The sequence below is a fragment of the Pieris brassicae genome, chromosome 13, assembly GCF_905147105.1.
Source record: "Pieris brassicae chromosome 13, ilPieBrab1.1, whole genome shotgun sequence".
In the NCBI taxonomy this organism is placed as follows: Eukaryota; Metazoa; Arthropoda; class Insecta; order Lepidoptera; family Pieridae; genus Pieris; species Pieris brassicae.
In genome coordinates, this window is record NC_059677.1 from 4,530,316 (window position 1) to 4,549,885 (window position 19,570).

The 19,570-nt window shown below is 32.9% G+C and overlaps 1 protein-coding gene and 1 long non-coding RNA gene across 5 annotated transcripts; one reads left to right on the plus strand and one right to left on the minus strand.

The window, feature by feature from the left end:
• The first annotated feature begins 141 nt into the window (after positions 1–141).
• Positions 142–16,212, plus strand: LOC123717785 (zinc finger protein 346-like). Of its 4 annotated transcripts, none has more exons than XM_045673975.1 (13): positions 142–208; positions 828–960; positions 1,469–1,680; positions 2,409–2,519; positions 3,542–3,624; positions 5,250–5,350; positions 6,503–6,568; positions 7,875–8,004; positions 9,528–9,639; positions 10,990–11,022; positions 12,994–13,065; positions 15,017–15,105; positions 16,142–16,212. In XM_045673975.1, exons 2-12 carry the CDS (start codon positions 857–859, stop codon positions 15,103–15,105), a joined length of 1,113 nt encoding a protein of 370 aa, XP_045529931.1. In that variant the 5' UTR covers positions 142–208; positions 828–856; the 3' UTR covers positions 16,142–16,212. The 4 variants fall into 4 exon arrangements, with proteins under 4 accessions (XP_045529931.1, XP_045529930.1, XP_045529932.1 ...); XM_045673974.1 differs by having other exon boundaries at positions 202–335; XM_045673976.1 differs by lacking the exon at positions 12,994–13,065 and having other exon boundaries at positions 202–335.
• On the minus strand, positions 15,870–18,707 carry LOC123717786. The gene is made up of 3 exons (XR_006754870.1): positions 18,331–18,707; positions 16,891–16,987; positions 15,870–16,168 (listed from the first exon to the last, which is right to left on the minus strand). It is a non-coding gene; the product is annotated as an uncharacterized LOC123717786 (long non-coding RNA).
• Between the last annotated feature and the right edge of the window lie 863 nt (positions 18,708–19,570).

A 19,570-nucleotide genomic window follows, 5' to 3' on the forward strand; every position in this document is an offset into this window, starting at 1 on the left:
CAAAAAAAATTAACTATTACCATTTTATAGTCCAAGGGAGGCGCTTAAATAACCTTATACTTATAGTCTGTAACGACTGACGCTAGTCTACACCTATTGTTGACATTCTTTATTTTAAAATCTTTTTGCATTTTGCTTTGTGTTTGCCTATCAATTTTAGTGGAAACTGCAAAGTGCAATTACGGCATCAAAATATAATTCCTAATAGGTATTTCTTTTGCTAAATTTTCTATGTAACTGTAATAATATATTGTGAAAGAGTCTTCTATGTTCGACACATTGTTTTAAATGAATACTTCTCATGAACATTAATTGTATCGTACCAGTGAACGGCGGTATCTATGCTTTTTTTTCCTTTTGTTTTTCCTAGTTATAGGCTAGGTTGCTAGGTTCGAAAACGATCAAACAATAACGTGTAATAAGTACAAACACAATTTTATCAATTGTTAAACAGAAATATTGATCTAAACATTATCTTGTACGGTACTTGCCCCGGCTAAACTATGTTTTTGGCTTTGTAGACGTAAACAACAAAATACGCAGAAATTTGTCATGTCGTGCTAATTGTGTTCTATAAGAATCATTAAATGCTAAATAAACAATTTTGAAACATTTCATTTAAGTAAAGATATGTAATGACACATATTTTTGTTTATATATTTATAATAAACACTTGTGATAGGCTTATGGATTTCCAGCTTGACTATATTTGTCTATCAGACTGAGATTCGATTCTCATGATGGTTTTGGCATATTAATGGTTGACTTATAAATTATATAATTATTAGGATACAAACTAAATATACATATAAATTATACAATTCTAGGTTTATCAAACAAGAATTTTATAACAAACATGGATGACTATGACACTGAGGAATTTTATGAATATCAAGATGAGATGGGAAGAAATGCTCATCCTGAAGTTCAAATGCCTCCTATGCCTGATAATTATAATAGGTAAGTATTGATCTAGCTAACAAATAGTACGAAGACTTATGTAGCAACACATAAATGTTTATCAAAAGACATTTTCGATAAAAAACTTATATGAATGTTTTAATCTTTACTGTTTAATACTAGTAATGAAAAGATCTTGCATGACATTAACATAAATTATTCATATTTTTTCATAATACAATTATTATAATTAGATATCTGTATCCTGTATGTACATCTTAATGTATGATGATTTTAAATGTTATAAATATATTAATTTTGTCTGTTTCACTGTGATGCCATTGATAAAGCAAAGTCTTAAGTATCAAGAATTTTTACTGTTAGGATTTTTTTTAGGTATAGTCTAATTAAGTTTTAGAAAGTTCTGTGATTTCTTGGGTTGCAAAGGGTTATTTTTAAGATGGCCATTATTTTTTTAGGTACAAAATTGGGAATAAATATAATATTGTAAGACTTGACCCCTCTGAAGGCTAAAGAAATAAGATTTTAATAAAAATCATTTTTTCAGAAATCGTTACAAAAGCGCATACGGCCCATATTGCGGGGGATACGGGCCAATGGGGGGCGGGAGGGGCGGATATGGGCCAAACGATAACTTTGGCCCTCCGCTTGGCTTTGGCCCACCTCCTGGCCCTTGGCCTTGTGGGCCTGCAATGTGGACTAGAGGACCTCCGTATCCATCTAGGTCACAAAAGAATGACGCTGTCAAATATTTAATTAGTGAGTAGAAAGTACTTACTAATTAAATGATGGTATAAAATATACATTAAATATTACTAGATTAATAGAGCGTAGAATTTTTAAATCTAGTAACACTGAATGAAGTCGCCAATTTCTATTAGTTTTGATTGTATTCATTTGTTTACAGCAAATTAGTCCAGGAAATGTTGTTTTCTTTTTAAAATCAATGCCTTATATATAAATATATTATATGATTTATATACATACTGAGAGCAAGTAACTGATAATGTAATTTTACATATATCAATGTGCTTGCAAATTTACTTTTTTAAGTTATGTAAAACCTGTTTAATAGGATTTCCGAATGCAGTTATTTAAATTAACATGTAGAGAGCTATCTACTATAATAAACATATATATCCAAATCATCACACCATCAATGTTGACATTGTCATTAGCTGGTTGGTGCGAGCAGAAAAGAAGAAGAGACAACATACAATATTCTATTCAGATTGATTTCTTTGAAACACTACAAATAACACTTAAAATTATAATGAGCGGCAAGGCACTAATGTTCCTTTTAATCTCAATCTACCAAATCAAAACTCCACAATGCTCCACTTAATATGAAAGAGATTTAAATAAAAACTAATTAAAAAAAGGAAAGGAAAGAAAGAAACAGGAAAAAGCTGTTTTTGTTATCTGAAATCTGTTTTAAACTGGGCTTGAAATATTTCAGCGTATTTCATATGCTTTGATTATTCCAGAATGTGGAGTCCCTCGTGAGCATTTGAAAAATTTGCCCAGGGATCTCTTACAACTGATTACATCGGATTATTGCGGCCTTTGTGCTGTAGAGTTTGATACATTTGCTTTGGGTAAGTTAATTTACTTTAAATTTTGACAGTACCAAGTATCTTTGAAGCAGTTATGACTGTAAAATAGCATCCAAAATAGTTCAAAATTTAAAGATGTCTATGTACTCAAGTATCCGACACAGCTGTGCTTGTCTACATATTGTATCGTGATGTATTCAAAAGATTGTAACGCAACGTCTGAAAACACTCGACCTTACTCATTAAGCAAGTAGGTAATTAAGAGGAAATCTCATTGAAACCTATAAAATCCTCACTGGCCACTATAATGTGCTAGGAATTAGAGGCTCTTTATTTTAAGTGAAAATACACAATTGAGGGGTAGTCCTTTAAAACTGAAAACCACTGAATATAACACAAATGCCCTAAAGAACTTTCATCCAAAGTCTTCCGGAAAGTATAATTACTGCACCCTCTTTGAACTCTTTTAAGAATAGGTTTGATATTTTCTCCAAATCTCCAAATACGCGCGCATCAGCTTATTAAGCTGCTAGTTTGTTTATGTACATAATAATAATAATAATGGCTATAAAACTATTTAATCACCTTCCTAGACGTTAAAGATCACTGCCGTGTAATTATTTCAATGGGAGGTGATATTTAAAGGCTTGGTGTCATTCTAGGGAGAGTATTAAGACCATAAGTTTTGACAACGATTATGAATAAGCTCACAGTTCTTATTAATACGACATTATATCTATTTTTATATGGCTGATTGTCCGTTTTTTTTATATTTGTTCGATCGAAATGTACCACTTTCATGGCAGATAAACGATTTATCATTTATCAATGTTTGGAAAGTATGTGATCAGCCTCTTGCACTAGCCGTCAACCGCCGTGGGTCTACGCCAAGCCGGTTTTCTCACGATGTTTTCCTTCATCCTTTCGAATGCTTAATTCGCACATAGATAGAAAATCCATAGCCGGGGATCGAACCTACGTCCTCAGGTATGAGAGTCGTACGCTACAGGCCAACACTGCTCTGAAGAATCTTATACAGATCTGAATTATGATTTAATTTTCAGCTCGCGTTCACTACAACTCGAAAAACCATCTAAGGAATCAGAAGAAATGGCAGATGAACCGAGGCCATGGAGGTCAGGGAATGGTAAGTTTCTGTTTGAGTTCAACAGTTTTTAAGATTTATTAATTTCATTATTAGTAATCTTACAGCTAACATACGTGTAAACAAATCCAAAACAGATTACATAGATAAACAATATATGTGTAATAGAAAACAAGTAATGGACACAATATATTTATTTATTTTTTTAACTAAAGGAAACTATTTAATATTTGAAACAAAAAATAAAACTGAACTTATAATATAATAATAAACTTATAATTATTTACATAACTTTAAATTTTCCGACGTTTCGCGTGATTTACAGCATGCGTGACCACGCAAGTTTATAATCATAATACATAGCTTCAATCCGTTTAAAAAGTGTTTTCTTAATGTAAAAGCTATGTTAACAAAAGACAATACTATAAAACTTAATATTTCAAATGAATGCTTAAACAAAATCAGAACTTTCCCGTCTCTTTAAATACTTCCTCATAGTTAGATATAACTCGAAACATTGGTGAATGATGCAGGTAATTCGATTCCGTAGAAGGCACATGGAACAATTTTGTGTATCTTGTCGCATGAGGGATTGTCTCTGGAGAAAATTTAAAATCTCCGAAATGTCCCAGCTTTGACTATTGCTTCCAAAATAAATGTGTCAAGAAAGAAGCTTAAAGTACCAATTCTTTAAAGTCGATGCACTAGCGAGTCCTCTGGCAATGTGACTGTCCATCATCACGTGATCCTCCTGCAAGTTTGCCCTCTTTTATTTTATTTAAAATAAATTATAGTGACGCCTTGTCGCAGACCATGACTTATTTCTTAAATATATTCCTTTCCTAATTATGGACAATTAATAAATTATGGATCAGTAATCTGTTGGCGTAGTCGTGGGTCATATCATAGAGTAAATACTCGCTTGAGAAACCTGCGCCAATCATCACAGCTGCCTTGTACATTTATGGAGCGGATTCAGTGGGTACGCTTCAAGGTTACCACGAGCTCTTATCCCTTCCAATACCTTTCTACATCACAACACGTGACTGAACAGCTTGCTAGTGGACAGTGATATGTGTTTAAATGTATATATATTAAATGTCAGGAGTATCTTTATAGTTTATTAGCAAGCTTCTCTTATTAGTATGAGAGGGTGAGACCTAAGCCCCTAACAACCCTACGGATCCCTAAGCCCTAACACGTAAATAGTGAATATATAAAAAAAGTATTGGATGTCTAAGACCTAATGTTACAGACGGAGCCCTACAGTTAGGGTCAAGGGTTCAAAGTAGTGGGATTATCTCAAAGTTTTCAGGCATCACCGTGATAATTAGGTGCTTGTAAGAGTCGCCACTTTGAGAGGAAGTGAGAAATGAATAAGACAGAGCAATATTCAAATCTCATTTCTTGTTTTGTGTTTGTAATTGAAAGAAGCCCTCCTATAAATCCGTTCTGCTGGTAGAATACTGGTATTAAATGATGGATCTTGTTTTTTTAAATATTGAAGTTCATGTGTTCATACCATACACTAAATTCAGGCGAATCTAGTATTTTGCAGATGTTAAATAATGTCCACAATCAAGTTTGATATACATATCATGTAGTTGAATGTTACAAATACAAAAAATTGACAAAATTCAGATTTTCGAGCTAATGTATTTTTTCAGGGCCCACTCAAATCTCGGGACCTGTACTGCGAGTTGTGTGATGTGGAAATCACTTCGAAGGTCCATTCCCAATCCCACTACTCGGGAAAAGCTCACAGGGCGTAAGTTGATTTTTTTTATGGGAACACTGAAAATCGGCTATTTGACAAGTGAAAAATAAGCGTTATCAAGAGGGATCTGTGTAAAAAATGGCTTTAAAAGCGTTGAGTACAATGAAATATCTGTATATTGACTAAACTTTAGACGTTAGTCACGTGACACGAAACGGTCCAATCGACGATCGCTATGCCATAATGATGACATAGCATGCTTGTAAACAAGGTCTTCGCCTGTCTAATCCTAATACTGTCTTGAGTTGAATTTCGTTCGAGACTGATTTTGATTGAAATATTTTTTGTGTAATCTAAGAATGATACACGTTGTTACACACGAGAAACTTGTTTACTGGCATAGTACGGGGACTGGTTCGACGACATTTTACTTAGAGACGCGATTTAGCAGGTTTTTGAAAAATAATTTGTATAGGTTCAATAGTCACAAAGAAATGAACTGCTTTTTAAAATCTAATCAAATAGTACATTGCACTCCACAGTATTGTTTCGTCTGTCAAATTGTGGTTGTGCTGTCAGGAAAATTACTTTAGTCAAAACGGTGCATTTCCACTGATTAGTTTTTTATTACTAGAGGGTAGGCATTTAAGAATGCAGTGGGTACTTACTAGAAAAAATCATGCCATTAGTACCCACAACATGTAGCCATTTATGTCGAAGGCAGACAACACTTAAGATTAGGTGAGCCTCTTTCCGGATGGCAAAGAAGAAAAACCCTCTGGGCATTAACTGAATCTTTACTACTGAGATTACAATAATAGTCGTGCTGAAGGTCTAACATGACGCACAACTGACAAGCTTGTGTCATAGCTAATAAGTGAACATAGATAAATTAACTTAATATTTTATGGCTACATTAACAGATATAATACATTGCGATAATGACGTTGCATGTCAATATTTCAAGTGTTTTATCATAGCGTCATCTGTCAAATCGATGCCAGTTTGACAACGACAGTAAAGCACTCGAAACGTAAATTTTAAATTCTCAAATCTGTTTTTAAATCTTCGAGAGATTCTGGCTTGTATGTGTTTAGTTTTCATGTATTTGAGATGGATTGGTAGAAAATAACTTTAATTTAGAGTAACAGCGCATTGGGTAAGATTTTTATCACACAGTTGAGAAGATATTTTATTTTTCAGAATCGTCGAAGGACGCCGGAATCCAAAAAATCCAATTTTGGTTCAGCCTGGTATGGAAGATCGCGTGTAAGTCTATTTTAAAGATAAAGCTTGTCAAGTTGTAGGTCTAGAAAGCCACGATATTTCTAAATATCATAGACAATATCTGAAAAATTAAAAGACAACAAAAACGTTGATACGAGCTGCAGCCTCAACGAGAAGATTTGATTCAGTTTTAGAGAAAACTTGTAGATATCTGACAGTTTATGTCTTAACTGTTATAATTTTAATTGCAAAGCAATGTTGCCGTTTCAGCTATACAATATGTTCAATATATATGTCGGAGCATTGACGCTGAAATCGGCTGCCATTGTAAATATAATTTAATAACATCAAAGTCAAATTAGTTCCAAACAGTTATATTGATTTGCCAATAGTTATAGATCTACAGATTAACAGACTTTTTAGTAGTCTCTTGTAATAATAGCTTCAGTCATTGTTATGAATGTTGGAGCAATGGTGTTAGTGTCATTTGCCATTGTCATTTTAATTAGTGACATCATAGTCAAATTGAAGTTAACAAAAACACAGAGTCATGACTCCATGGAGTCACTATTATTATCGACCATTGAATAGTCATTAATTTGTTGATCAATTAATATTGGCAAATCAAATTAACATTATAACTAGTCTGAGCGAATTTGACTTTGATATTATTAAATTATAATGGCAGCTGATACCTGAGCCATATTTTGAATAACGAACTGTGTGAATCACCAAAGAGGTTTCTCTCGTCTTTGTTGATGATTTTTTTTTATTTAGAATGCCAGGCCATATAATCTTCAAAAAATATATTACAACATCGAAATTTTAATTGCAAAGAGAATAGAACACAACAAAAGTAAATTTCACTAAGTTTGTAACGCCAAGGTTTTTACACAAATTTAATATAAAGATAAATAGGATCTGTAACTAATATAACTATGAAAAGCAGTCTTTGTAAGGAATATTCGTTTGAGCTCGATTTTATTTACTAAAATACTTGATCAAGGTCTGGCATATAAAACATAATAGAGGCTTCATGAAACACAATGTTTCTACATATAACGTATCTTTGTTTATGGATTGTCTTTTGACTGAGACAGAGACTCAGTATACTAAGTTATTCCATCTGTATAACGGACTTCATATACCGACGTTTGACGTTAGCACAGACAACAAAAAGCACTTAAAACATTTTTTTTGTCAACTGTCAAGAATTCATATGTCATTTCATACAGTTGTAAGATAAATAAGGTATTTTAAGTAATTTAAAACTTAACAAGACTTATAAAGTTACAAGTGACATTAGACAATGAATTATAATTGACATTATTGCGAAATTGAATTACAGAAAGCAACTCGTGCGTCGCGAGAAAAGGTTTTTGGTGTCTGAAGATATTGATCCTGCTGAAGCGGGGTCATCTGAACCCACCGATATAAAGGACAGGATCCCGCCGGAATTGCATTGCGATATTTGCAAGGTAAACATATATAAAATAGCCAAGCCCATAGCCCATATCGTGTCCCATAGATTTTTTCAGTGTAATGGCCTTGCGTATAAGTTCTTTGACTGTACGAGCGATTGTAATACTAATAAACATGACAGTTGTCTAATGTAAGTTACAATCTGTTGTTGAATATACGTCAGAGAAATGGCGTGGCTGTCAGCTGCCATTTTGACACTATAAATTAACGTCAAAGTCAAGTCAGCTTAAAACCACAAGTATAATTTAAATATTTATTAACACTTTGTTACCATATACAAAATCATACATATGAAAAATAAATACAATAAAAAAGGAACACGTTCAGAGGTTAAAGTACAAGAAGTGCATAATTAATTAACAAAATAACATGCAACTATAACTAAAATAAAATAAAATCCAAAGATAAAATATAAGTAAGCTCTGCCAAAGGTTATCTGATTCACAATTTATAGATATAAGTAGCTAATTACGAGGCATAAGAAAAATGATCAGAAAAAAAGTTTTTTAAATAAATTTGACATATCCATTGGTAAGGAATTCCATAGCAGGATACAATGCACAGTTAAGGGGGAGTGAAAGAATTCGGTTTCATGAGTAGGAGTTTCAAGAATTAGATTGTCTACGGACCGCAAGTCAAAGCTACCGCCAGGGAGAAACAAAATTTTACTTCAAGTAACTAGGCGTTCTGGGATTTAAAAGAAAATGAGCGATTTTTTTTTAATCCGTCCGTCACGTGACTAAGCGTTAGTGGGTCACGCCTGTCGAAGGGTGATATTGTTAAACCCCTTTGTGCATTTGTGTATATGAAGTCTATGTATCATCACACAACACAGTCTTATTAGGTATTACTTAGTATTGTCTTTTGTTAACATAGCTTTTACACATTAAGAAAACACTTTTTAAACGGATTGAAGCTATGTATATGGTCACGGTGACTCACGCACGCTGTAAAGCACGCGAAACTTCGGCAAAATTTAAAATTATTTATTTTATTTATTAACACTTCGTTACACTACAATATAAATATTTTAACCTTTTTGTATATATGTATTACGTATTCCATCTTTGGATATATGTTTAGTATAATTGTTTCTTTATTAGCTGTAGGATTACGAAACACATGAAACTCAGACGCTATATACGGCTAAGTGTTGGACATAGAAAAGTACATTGGTGCAATCGCCGTAAATCAAATGCAAAAACCCCTTTTGTTTAACAACATCATTCTTCGACGGGCGTGACCCACTTTTTCACGTTTTTTTAAAGTCGTGTTTATTAAATTTATATTATACCCGTGGTTTTAAACTGATTCGACTTTGACGTTAATTTATACTCTGTCATAATGACAATGGCAGCTGACAGTAACGTCATTGCTCTGACATATGTAACAACAGATTGTAACTTACAATAGACAACTGTCATGTTCCATTAGCGAATAAAATCGTGTAATAAACAGTATTGTAGACAATTGTTACGTTAAAAGTAGTCCCGCTGAGTCAGCAGAATAAAACTTGTAGACGTTCGTGACCTGTACGGAGCAGATGACCCTGCACTTGAACGGCAAGAAGCATCTCAACAAAGAAAAGCAGCACATCTTGAAAATGATGAAGGGGGATGACAGTGGAAACGGTATGTGCCAAATATTCAGTATATATATTTATGTTTTTGAAGTGAAACTTCTTTATCGGCGTTGGAAAAAAATTCCGTCACATTTTTCCGTTGCGCGCCATCTTTTTCTTGTCCCTACCACGGTTGATTCGCAGCCATTAATAACAAAAATATAATAATTCTATTACAATAAATGAAATTCTGTAATAATAATTTTTAGCGTGATTTATCTAATTTCTGTAAAGTTGCATATGATCATTTTTCGAAAAAACAAAGCACACATTTTTTGAATTTTCGTATCGATATTTCGTGTTTTTCATGACATATTTCAGTATTTTTATAATTTTTATTTTACAAAGTTTGCGGAAATAATAAGTGCCTAAAGACGCGTTTCCATTATGCAAGTACTTGCATGTATGGCGTCACAGTTGTGTGTAAGTCAGTTGAATTGGAAACACGACTTTGTTCAACTTGCATACAAGTTCTCCTAGTGGTACAGTGTTTATCGTGAGTGGAACACGTAATCCTGCACAATTCCCGCTATAGACGAGCGGATGCGCTTGCGCTTTCAAATCTGACTTGAGAGTAATCCGTACAATATAGAACCTAATTGTATCAAGTAGCCACTTGTTTACAAGTTGTTGTTTCCACTTTATAATTTGCGTGCAATTTGATATCTAATGAGCCATATTTGTTTTATAAAAGAAATCTATTATAGCTTTAAGGCCCATTCTAGAACATCAATAAAACTTGAATCTAGTTTCTGTAGCTGTCAAAACCCTTTTCTCGTCTTTTTATAGGTAGGATAGGAATTAGAGTATGGAGCTTAGGGAGCGTTCAAGTATTACGTAACGAATTTGGGGGGGGGGGCTCTTGTATAACGTTACGATCCGGGACAGGGATTGAATTACGCGCTATTGTTAATATTATTTTCCACTTTCCAGTACTTTACACCACATAATGGTAACTTGTAGGTATAAAGAGTCACTGGGGGTTGGTCACTAAACGTTTTACTATTGGATAGAGAAACGTTGCGGATTCAAGAATCTCCAAAAATTGCGTGACGTAATACTTGAACGCTCCCTAAAAGGCTATTAAGGGAAATAAACAATGCATTATGATAACAGAACATAGATTAACTAAGCTTTTTTTTGTTGTTGTGGTGTCAAATGGTTAACCATTTGTCAGTGTGTATGTATCTGTTTAAGGTATTCCTTTTAATTTAAGCTTATTCCTATTTGAGAGCAAGAGGCTCGTTCGATGTTTAGAGTTACAGCCCATGGACATTTGCTAGCCCAGAAGTTTTGCAAATGCGTTGCCGACCTTTGAGATATTGATGCAGGAAAATAATGCGAACGCAATAATTTACAGATGTACCAGCCAAGTCCACCGCCAATAATGATGGTGAGTTTTTTAATTGTGTTTTCTTTCGAGATGATATAAAAAACCAGTTCAGCATGACGTACAGACCCGAGCGGTAAAGCAAGATGGAAGCAAACAACGTCTATGGCGAGCGAATGTTGTGGTATTTGCTACCGCGGCTAATGAATGGACTGCTCAGTCATTAGATGGTCTACGTTAACCAAAATAAACAGTTTAAAAACTATTTTTATATGCATTTGTCTCCTAAACAAGACTGATATGGTTACATTTGTACAAACCACAGCGGTTTTCTACTGTAACATGTCATGATTTTATTCTGTAAACTTAAAAAAAAACTTAAATACAATCCGTTGGAGATTTAAATGGTATGTGTTGGAAGTATAATTGGGTTAAATTAGAATGAAAAGATTCAAGTTCAAAGTTGGTAGGAATGTTAAATACACCGTCATAAAATGATATCAATAGTTTATGGGCAAAGGTCACAAAACGGCAGTTTTTTTCCAACTTTTCCAATAGTTATATCACGGAAACGGTGAGGTAAACATTTTTTATGATGATGACAATACTTGTAACCAATAATTTTCGGCGAAACTAATTTTTGGCAAAACTAATTTTCAGCCAAACTAATTTTATGGTAAAACTAATTTTCAGCCAAACAAATTTTTCGCAAAACTATTTTTTTAACAACACTTATTGTTTTTAGGTAAAAATCGCGAATAAACCGTTTTTGTGCCGTTATTTGAATTTCATTTATATGTGAACAATCCTATTAACTTTGAGCTGGTTGCGAGTTTTTGTACTCTCCGATGTCTAAACTGACCGGCTCTAAGTGAAATAATATGAAGCTAGATTAATACTGATTCGATAAATCTGAATCCCGAGTTCTGAGCTATTCCAAGATTGAGAGAACATTGCATACAATACAATCGAGATCAGTATCCCTATTGGAAGTTACAGAGTACGGGCACTGGTAGTGAATATATATGTAGAATCATAATTGACTTTTGTCTTCGACAGATTGTATTAAGAATTTATATTAATAAGTTTATGTAAAGGTAGATACAAAACGTGCCTTGCCTTGGAAATGCTTGTGTCTCAAACTGGAGTATTTTTTAGCTTGCATTGCTGGTATCATTCGTCATGTTATTGTCTTTGTGTATTTGTTTCGTGATTTTCATTATATTTGCTGCCTCGTTCATAAAAGCATGGTTTTTAGTTATACATATTAATAAAAAATAAATTCAGTTTGATTGGTTGAATATATATATATATATATATATATATATATATATATATACGTCATGTCCCTAGAAATGCAATTCGAGGCAATATTAGTACAATCGTAAATAGCTAAAGGTCACGAGGTGAAAGACTCGGAGTGTGCTTCTTTAGTCTGAGCTCATTGTTAACGGAGTTTAAACAAAAACATTTCACTATAACCATTTAGATTATATAGAAGTTACATTATTAAAAGCAACGTCAGTAAAATGGTAAATAGATGAAAGTCGTGAGGTCATGGCCTTTGAGTTGAATGACCTCATGTATGCCTCTTTGAGCTTGAGAATCTAGATTCATTGCTGGCGAAGTTCTTTCATTAAAACCATTTAGATTATTAAAAGCAACGTCGGTAAAATGGCAAAAATATGAAAGTCGTGAGGTCATGGCCTTTGAGGTGAATGACCTCATATATGCGTCTTTGGGCTTGAGAATCTAGATTTATTGTTAGCGGAGTTTAAACAAAATAATTTCATTAAAACCATTTAAATTTTTTAAAGAAAACTAAGTAAAATCTTAAACATCTGAAGGTCATGAGGTCAATGACCCGAGGTGAATGACCCCAGTGTGCTGAGCTCATTGTTATCGGAGTTTAAATAAAAAACATTTCATTAAAACCATTTACATTATTCGTATTTCTTAATACTATATACATGGTGTTTATAGAAGTTTCTTTTGTGATGTATGATAATTAAGCGTCAAGGGTTTGTTCGGTAGATGATCTGCTGCGAACCCTCGACCACGTACTTGAAAAACTACCGCCAATTGAAGACGAGGATCTGAGAAAAGGTACTCAAATTTTGTAGAAACAGATTTCCGCAAATTGCTAATGCGCTACCTATAAACGTACTACGTAAAAGATTTTGTTTAGAAATATTATAATTGTTATTATATATTTAGTTTTCAGTTTATTTATTTTTTTATGAAATCTCGCATTTGATTTGACATTTTGTCATCTTTGACGGTGGCCCAAATTTATTACACAATTTTTTGTTTGCTGAACCAGGGGGCTTAGTCAAATATGCCTTAACAGTCTACCCCAGGACACTGGAAGTGAACATAGTATATACCAATTCGATCTGTCATCTATTATTTTTATCTATGGCTGCCTAACCAATGCACAGAACCGCAATGTCAAATTCGAACGCATTAGCAATTTGCGATGCTTGAAGCATGTTTGTTGCGTTTGTACGTATGAAATGTAGATAGTGATTTACTAATTCATGTAGCATAAAGAAGGCAGGTGATTACTCTTTTCTACTCTAACTCTAACGCAATAGGCGTCTTTAAAAATATATTTCGGTTTATTTATGTATGGATGAAGTTTAATATATATTTTTTCATTTTGATAAAAACTAAAATAATTAAAATGAAAAGTTTTTATAAAACATTTCATCTAATGTTATAATAGAATTTAACTAATCTCTTATTTATTTTTTTGCACATCTATATTTTTTTTTAATGATACACACACTAATGTATAGTTTATACACTGTATGCTTCCTCATTTTCGTCCACGTAAAATCTTATGAATTTATGTGTCTTTAGTTTCATTGATTTTCTAGATGATGGTAAAAAGATTTCACTTTAAAAACAAAATAGCTTTGCACCAGTCCTTATGACGTGCATGCGTATTTTTTTTTTATTTACAGAAAAAAGTTTCGTTATATTTCGATCAAAGACAGTCTCCGACAAAATTAAACTTCAAGACAGTATTAAGATTGACAAGTAAGACTATTTACAATTGTAGATTCTACAATTACGGCTAATATGTGACCGATTTTGATATTATTAGTTATTATAAATTATTATTTATTAATTAATATTTTCACAAATTTAATTCCGTCAAGCTTTTTATCAATTCTTCCAAATTTTTCCAATTCATGTCACCTAATGTCAGTTGTCACTTTGATGTTTTTTCCACATACTTTTGTCATTATAAACATTTTGAAAACGTTACCTAAACTAACATCAGTTTGGTGTAATTAGTGTCAATTGTCGTCTGTCAAGTGTTACATAACGCAGTGTGTCGTATGTCATACCCATGTATTCGCAATTGTACCAGAACCTTTTTATTTAAGGTATAAAATAAAGTCTTTGAACACTTATAACTCGAGAACAGAACCGTTTCTTCCCGTCTTCGTCCCGAATTTCTATTAGAAATGTTGAATAAAATAAAAGAAAAAATTACACAAACCAAATGTTTATAGGTTTCGTAAGTGTCATGTTAGTACGAAGTTTGCAGGGTTCGCAGTAAATAATAAACCCTTTGTTTGACTGTATCAGTGTTGGCCTAGTGGCTTCAGCGTCCGACTCGCATCACTAAGGTCGTAGCTTCCCTGGACTTGCTGTCTTTGCTGTCTCGTTGCCTTAGATCTAAAAAGTCCACGGCGTCTGTTATGCACAAGAGGCTGATCGCCTACTTGCCTATTAGAAAACTGACCATGAAACAATTTTAAAGATTTGAGGCCCAAAGCGCCATCTTTTTTTTCATAATATTTATGACAATATCTATGGTTGTGAAAATCATATTTTGACGTACGGGAATTCGACTTGGCGTTAAGTCTTTATCCTGTAAGTAACTCGTCTCGTATCTGAAAATCATCCTTAGATGCTTATATAGCAAGAGAAAGCATTACAGTACAGCCTTGTGATATTCATAAGGAATAATACATAATTACTAATATTGAAAAGCCCTTTTGATGATTGGCGAATTAAATACAATCGTTTTTTAACACAGATGAGGCAGTTGAAGGTGAAGACGGAGCTGCTGAAGATTGGGAGAAGAGTGGTGAAAAATGGGATGAACCGGAAACACTATGTTCTTAGGTAGTGTATATTATTTACGTGTATGTTAAATAATTTATATACGTATTTTTATATAAAGAATGTCTTAATGATGTTACTGTCAGCTGTCATTATCATTATGTCACGAGGCTCCTAAATTAACAACGTAAAAGTGAAATGAGTTTAAAAATTGTATGTTGTTAGATCTAGAAATTACTATTTAATGGTCGATAATAATGACTATAACTGAGGACTGCAACCTGTATTTATTGCAATAAATTCCGTAACACTTCGTCTATTCATTGACTATAAGGGTCGAACAGCAGTCGTAGAAACTTCAAATTACTGTAATATTTATGTTTAAAGGTTAAAAGTGCTAATAAGTTTTAATAATAATGATTATTAGTATGGTTAAAAATGTCAATTGTCAGTCTGCTATGACAGATGACAGTAACGCCATTGCTCCGACTTTAAAAAAATATAATTAATTGTACTGACTAGAATTACAATTGACTATCAAATAGTCGTTAAATTGTTACACTGGCAACTGAAAGTTGCGCCTTTGCTCAAATATAAATTTAAAAATTGTATTCCTTCATGTTCAGCATTTTGACAGTTTATGTAAGTGCTACAACTTTACCTTAACGCTTTGCTTAATATTATTATCCCAAAACAAAAAATATAGGTTATACAAAGACTAAGGTTTGTTTATTGTAAAATGTGTTAAGGGGCAGAGACCACAGACCTCCAAGTGCAACTGTCATACTCGTCTTGGTTCCTTGACTTTCATAATAATAAAAATAGGCTTCAAAGTGTGATTGTTTTTATTGTTGAGGCGATTTTTTAGTGAGATAAACATAATTATGACCATAAGTAAAAAAAGTTAAATAATTATTATTTTAGGTTTCTTGTGATGATTTAACCTTCTTTAAAGTGAACACTTGTATGACCAACGTTAACGGCATAAAGCTCTTAGTGCCTTGGAGTGGTGATAAAATGGTCACACACGGTAGACACAATTAGAAAAATACATATTATCCCACAATTTTTACTGAAACGATATGAAATTTTCTTGCAGGTGCGGACATGGTCGTCACAATTGGTTCTGAAAATTGAGAATTTTGTTATTAAATAAATATACGTGTGTAATTCGTGTTTTATTTATTAGAATTAAACCAATATATTTACTTCGAATTATTAGCAATAGACAAGCGTGTACCATATGCCCTAAGGTTACGTGATGTTATGGTTTTTTGTAAAAAATTACGACTAGAATTTTCAATTAGAAATATGTATTGTTTTGTTCGTAATTAGCAACATATTTTATGAGTAATCGAAATTTCTAGTATTTTTTTTTTGTTGCAGATAATGAAATCTATGCATAATTTGCAATATCGCGCGTTGCTTGTACTTAAATATTAGCGTAACCATAGACAATAATATCGCACTTTACAATCACAACAAATTTATTTGTACAGATCATAAAAGGTTTGACCGGTCGGATACAGATTAATTACAAAAAAGAAAAAATCAGTGGCGTTACAACTTTTGGTCTTGGCTTTGAATTTCTGTATCTGTTTCGTGGTGATTGTTTTTTTTTAATATTAGGAGCGTAGGATATCAGCGTTCTGGGCCCGAACACGTCTTCCAATTTTTGTTTTGGGTATAAGGCATTCGGTTTCCTCACCACGTTTTCCTTCACCGGTTTTTATACAATTTTGGCGCCAAGTATTATTTATGACATCTAGAGTACGACTTCTTAGAAAATCTAAGCACGCTGTCATTTAGGTTATATAATTAATATGCATTTGTATAGTGTTTTGGTACCTTTTGGTATTTATAGGCAACATTAAATACGCCAAAATACATGAACAGGTACTTTCATTGTTATTCTTTAAGATGGGTGGATGGATTCTAGGTGGAACTAAAACAAATTTTAAACGTTTATAAGATACTTTTTACACTGTGGACGCAGTGACAGCGTGACTCCACATTTAAATAAATCTTTTTAATGGGATATTGTTACATTATTAACTCGACGTTTTGTTACGAAGTGCCTTACAGCGTTTAAGCACTACTGCTCTAATATATATATATATATATATGATTTTCTCGTGTGGCAGACTATCTTAATAGCGATAGTTATACGATTAGGGATATTTAGGACTGCGTTTGCGTTGTGAATTGACGCCCCATAAAAATAAAACAGCATCTGCTCGTGTCTGCATTTATGGCTTGTAAGGTAAGGTAAGGCTGTCAGGATGTTTAGAAAAAAAAATGGCAGACTGCAGAAAAAAAACAATGCAGGATTTTTTAAGATTTTTTTATGACTAAAAAAAATTATCTAACACGCCAAAAGAAGTAGAACTTCTAAAATATATATGAAATGAATGCTTGGCAGACCTGCAGTATTCGTTGAAAAACCCTGCAACGCTGCGTTTTCTATTAAGAGCGTTTCAAAAGTGTTGAGAAAAAGTGTGCTATATCATTTGTTCGTGTTAGCCTTTTTGCCTGGTATTTATATTCCTTATAAAAAACACATAAATGTAAAGACACCCAGGCCACTGATATACCGAAAGCAGACCATTTGAATTGTTTGAATGTTATTTATATTTTTTACTCTTTCATTCGGCGCGGAATTATTGTTATGTTCGCAGGTCAATAAAATTTCAAAACTAAAAAAAAACCAGCATACTACGAATACTCGTATTAATTAGTCAAAATTAATTAGCCATAATACTTTTCTTCTGATTCGTGGACTTCAACGAACTGTAATAGTTAAAGTTTTTTGTATTTAGGGGGTTCAAAGACAAAATCAAAAAACATTGATTCATATAGATTACAAAATGTACTTACTTACTACTACTTATGAACGTCAAAATAAGATAAATCGACTGGTGGGTCCATTACAGCTGCGAGCAAATGATTTAATAAAGCTTTTTTTACATTTCTTTGTGTGATAATTCAGAGACCTGGATGTCTGCTTTTCTTATATTTGGTATTTGACCACTAACCCCAGAGGCATACCAATGATTTGAGCTTATAAACGCAGCAACGTACGTCCTTAATTCATTAAGATTGTCATATTGGTCGAAGTTTAATTCCTATCATTACAAAATACGAGCAAATCGTATACTTAAATGCTTAAAAAATGTTAAGAAGTTAATATTGTAAAGACTGATAAATTGTGTACTTTAATCCGTAACCACGGGTTCGTTTCGTTCTCACATATACACATGAATATAATTTATTAATATTTGTTTTTACCATGAACAATCAGAATGTCGCCTTCGGCGTCTTCTTCCTCCAAAGCATCCATTCTTGAAACCAAGCCACAAAGCGAGAGAAAGTACAACCAGTAGCCCAGCTAAAATTATACCTTGGACTTTTGGGTCATAGAAATTTATAGGATCCGATATTTTCTTCCCAGTTGTACGGCTTCCTTTTTTTGCACTTGATGCGCTTTTTGCTAACGCCGCGGAAGATGTCTTTTCTACCGGGTGACCCATATTTAATTTGAAAACCATTTAGATAATTATGAAAATCTGGTCATTGCACGGGCTGGTATGGATTTAGTTTATTTTAAACTGTATATGATTTTTAACGGATACATTTTGTAATAGAAATACAGAAGTCAAAAGATATGTGACATTATTTTAATCATATAGACATTGACGAATGAAGTAAGGCGCTGTGGCAAAATAAGTTTACAGTACCACTGATTACTGATACTGATATATTGTAAATTGGCACAATATAGTAAAGTAATATAAAATTAATATCCGCATATTATGAGTGGTAATATAGAATTTTGTGTAACCATAATTATTACCGAAACAAACAAATGGCAATTGAATTTACTACCGAAACCTCACGGAAACCGGGGAAAAAAAAATTCAATCTTTACAAAATCTTAAAAGAAAATTACAGCAGAATTAGAAGTATTTGTCCTTAATCAAGTGTGTGCCGTAATTATCTTCCAACTTGATTATTTTCAATATCTATGGGTAATAGAATTTAAAAACTGAGAATGTGCTTTTTGGGTCTTAACGCAAATGAATAGTATTTAAAATATATAATTTCATTTATCTATATCATTCGCTTAATATATTTACAACTGTCATGTGTCACAATGTAGTACATTTTATCTTGTCAATGTCTTGCTTGTAAAGTAAAGTGGCAATTAACAATAACAATTACAGGATTTTCAAGACAGTAAAAAGTGAAATCGTGAAAACTGTAAAGTGAAACACCGAAGTCCGAAACCTTACAAATACAAATTATAAATATATATTATAATAATATTGTTCTTTAAAAGCAGTTAAATATTAATTTTAAAGACTAGTTCAAAAAAAAGTGTTTGCAGTTATTTTGCAGTATTTTCGCCGTTACATAGTGAACTATGGTTTTGGATACCATTACCACACCTCCTCCAGTAACTTGGGCGCAAAGGAAAACATGTGTATTTGTAGTTTTCAATGTTGAATGTGAAAAACCCGATATCAAA

Excerpts from the sequence above, each read along its gene's own strand:
- LOC123717785 (XM_045673974.1), top strand. The coding sequence starts at position 302 with ATGAACATTAATTGTATCGTACCAGTGAACGGCG. Across the intron at positions 1,681-2,408 it reads CGCTGTCAAATATTTAATTA|AATGTGGAGTCCCTCGTGAG; the intron begins GTGAGTAGAAAG and ends TGATTATTCCAG. Across the intron at positions 2,520-3,541 it reads GTTTGATACATTTGCTTTGG|CTCGCGTTCACTACAACTCG; the intron begins GTAAGTTAATTT and ends TTTAATTTTCAG.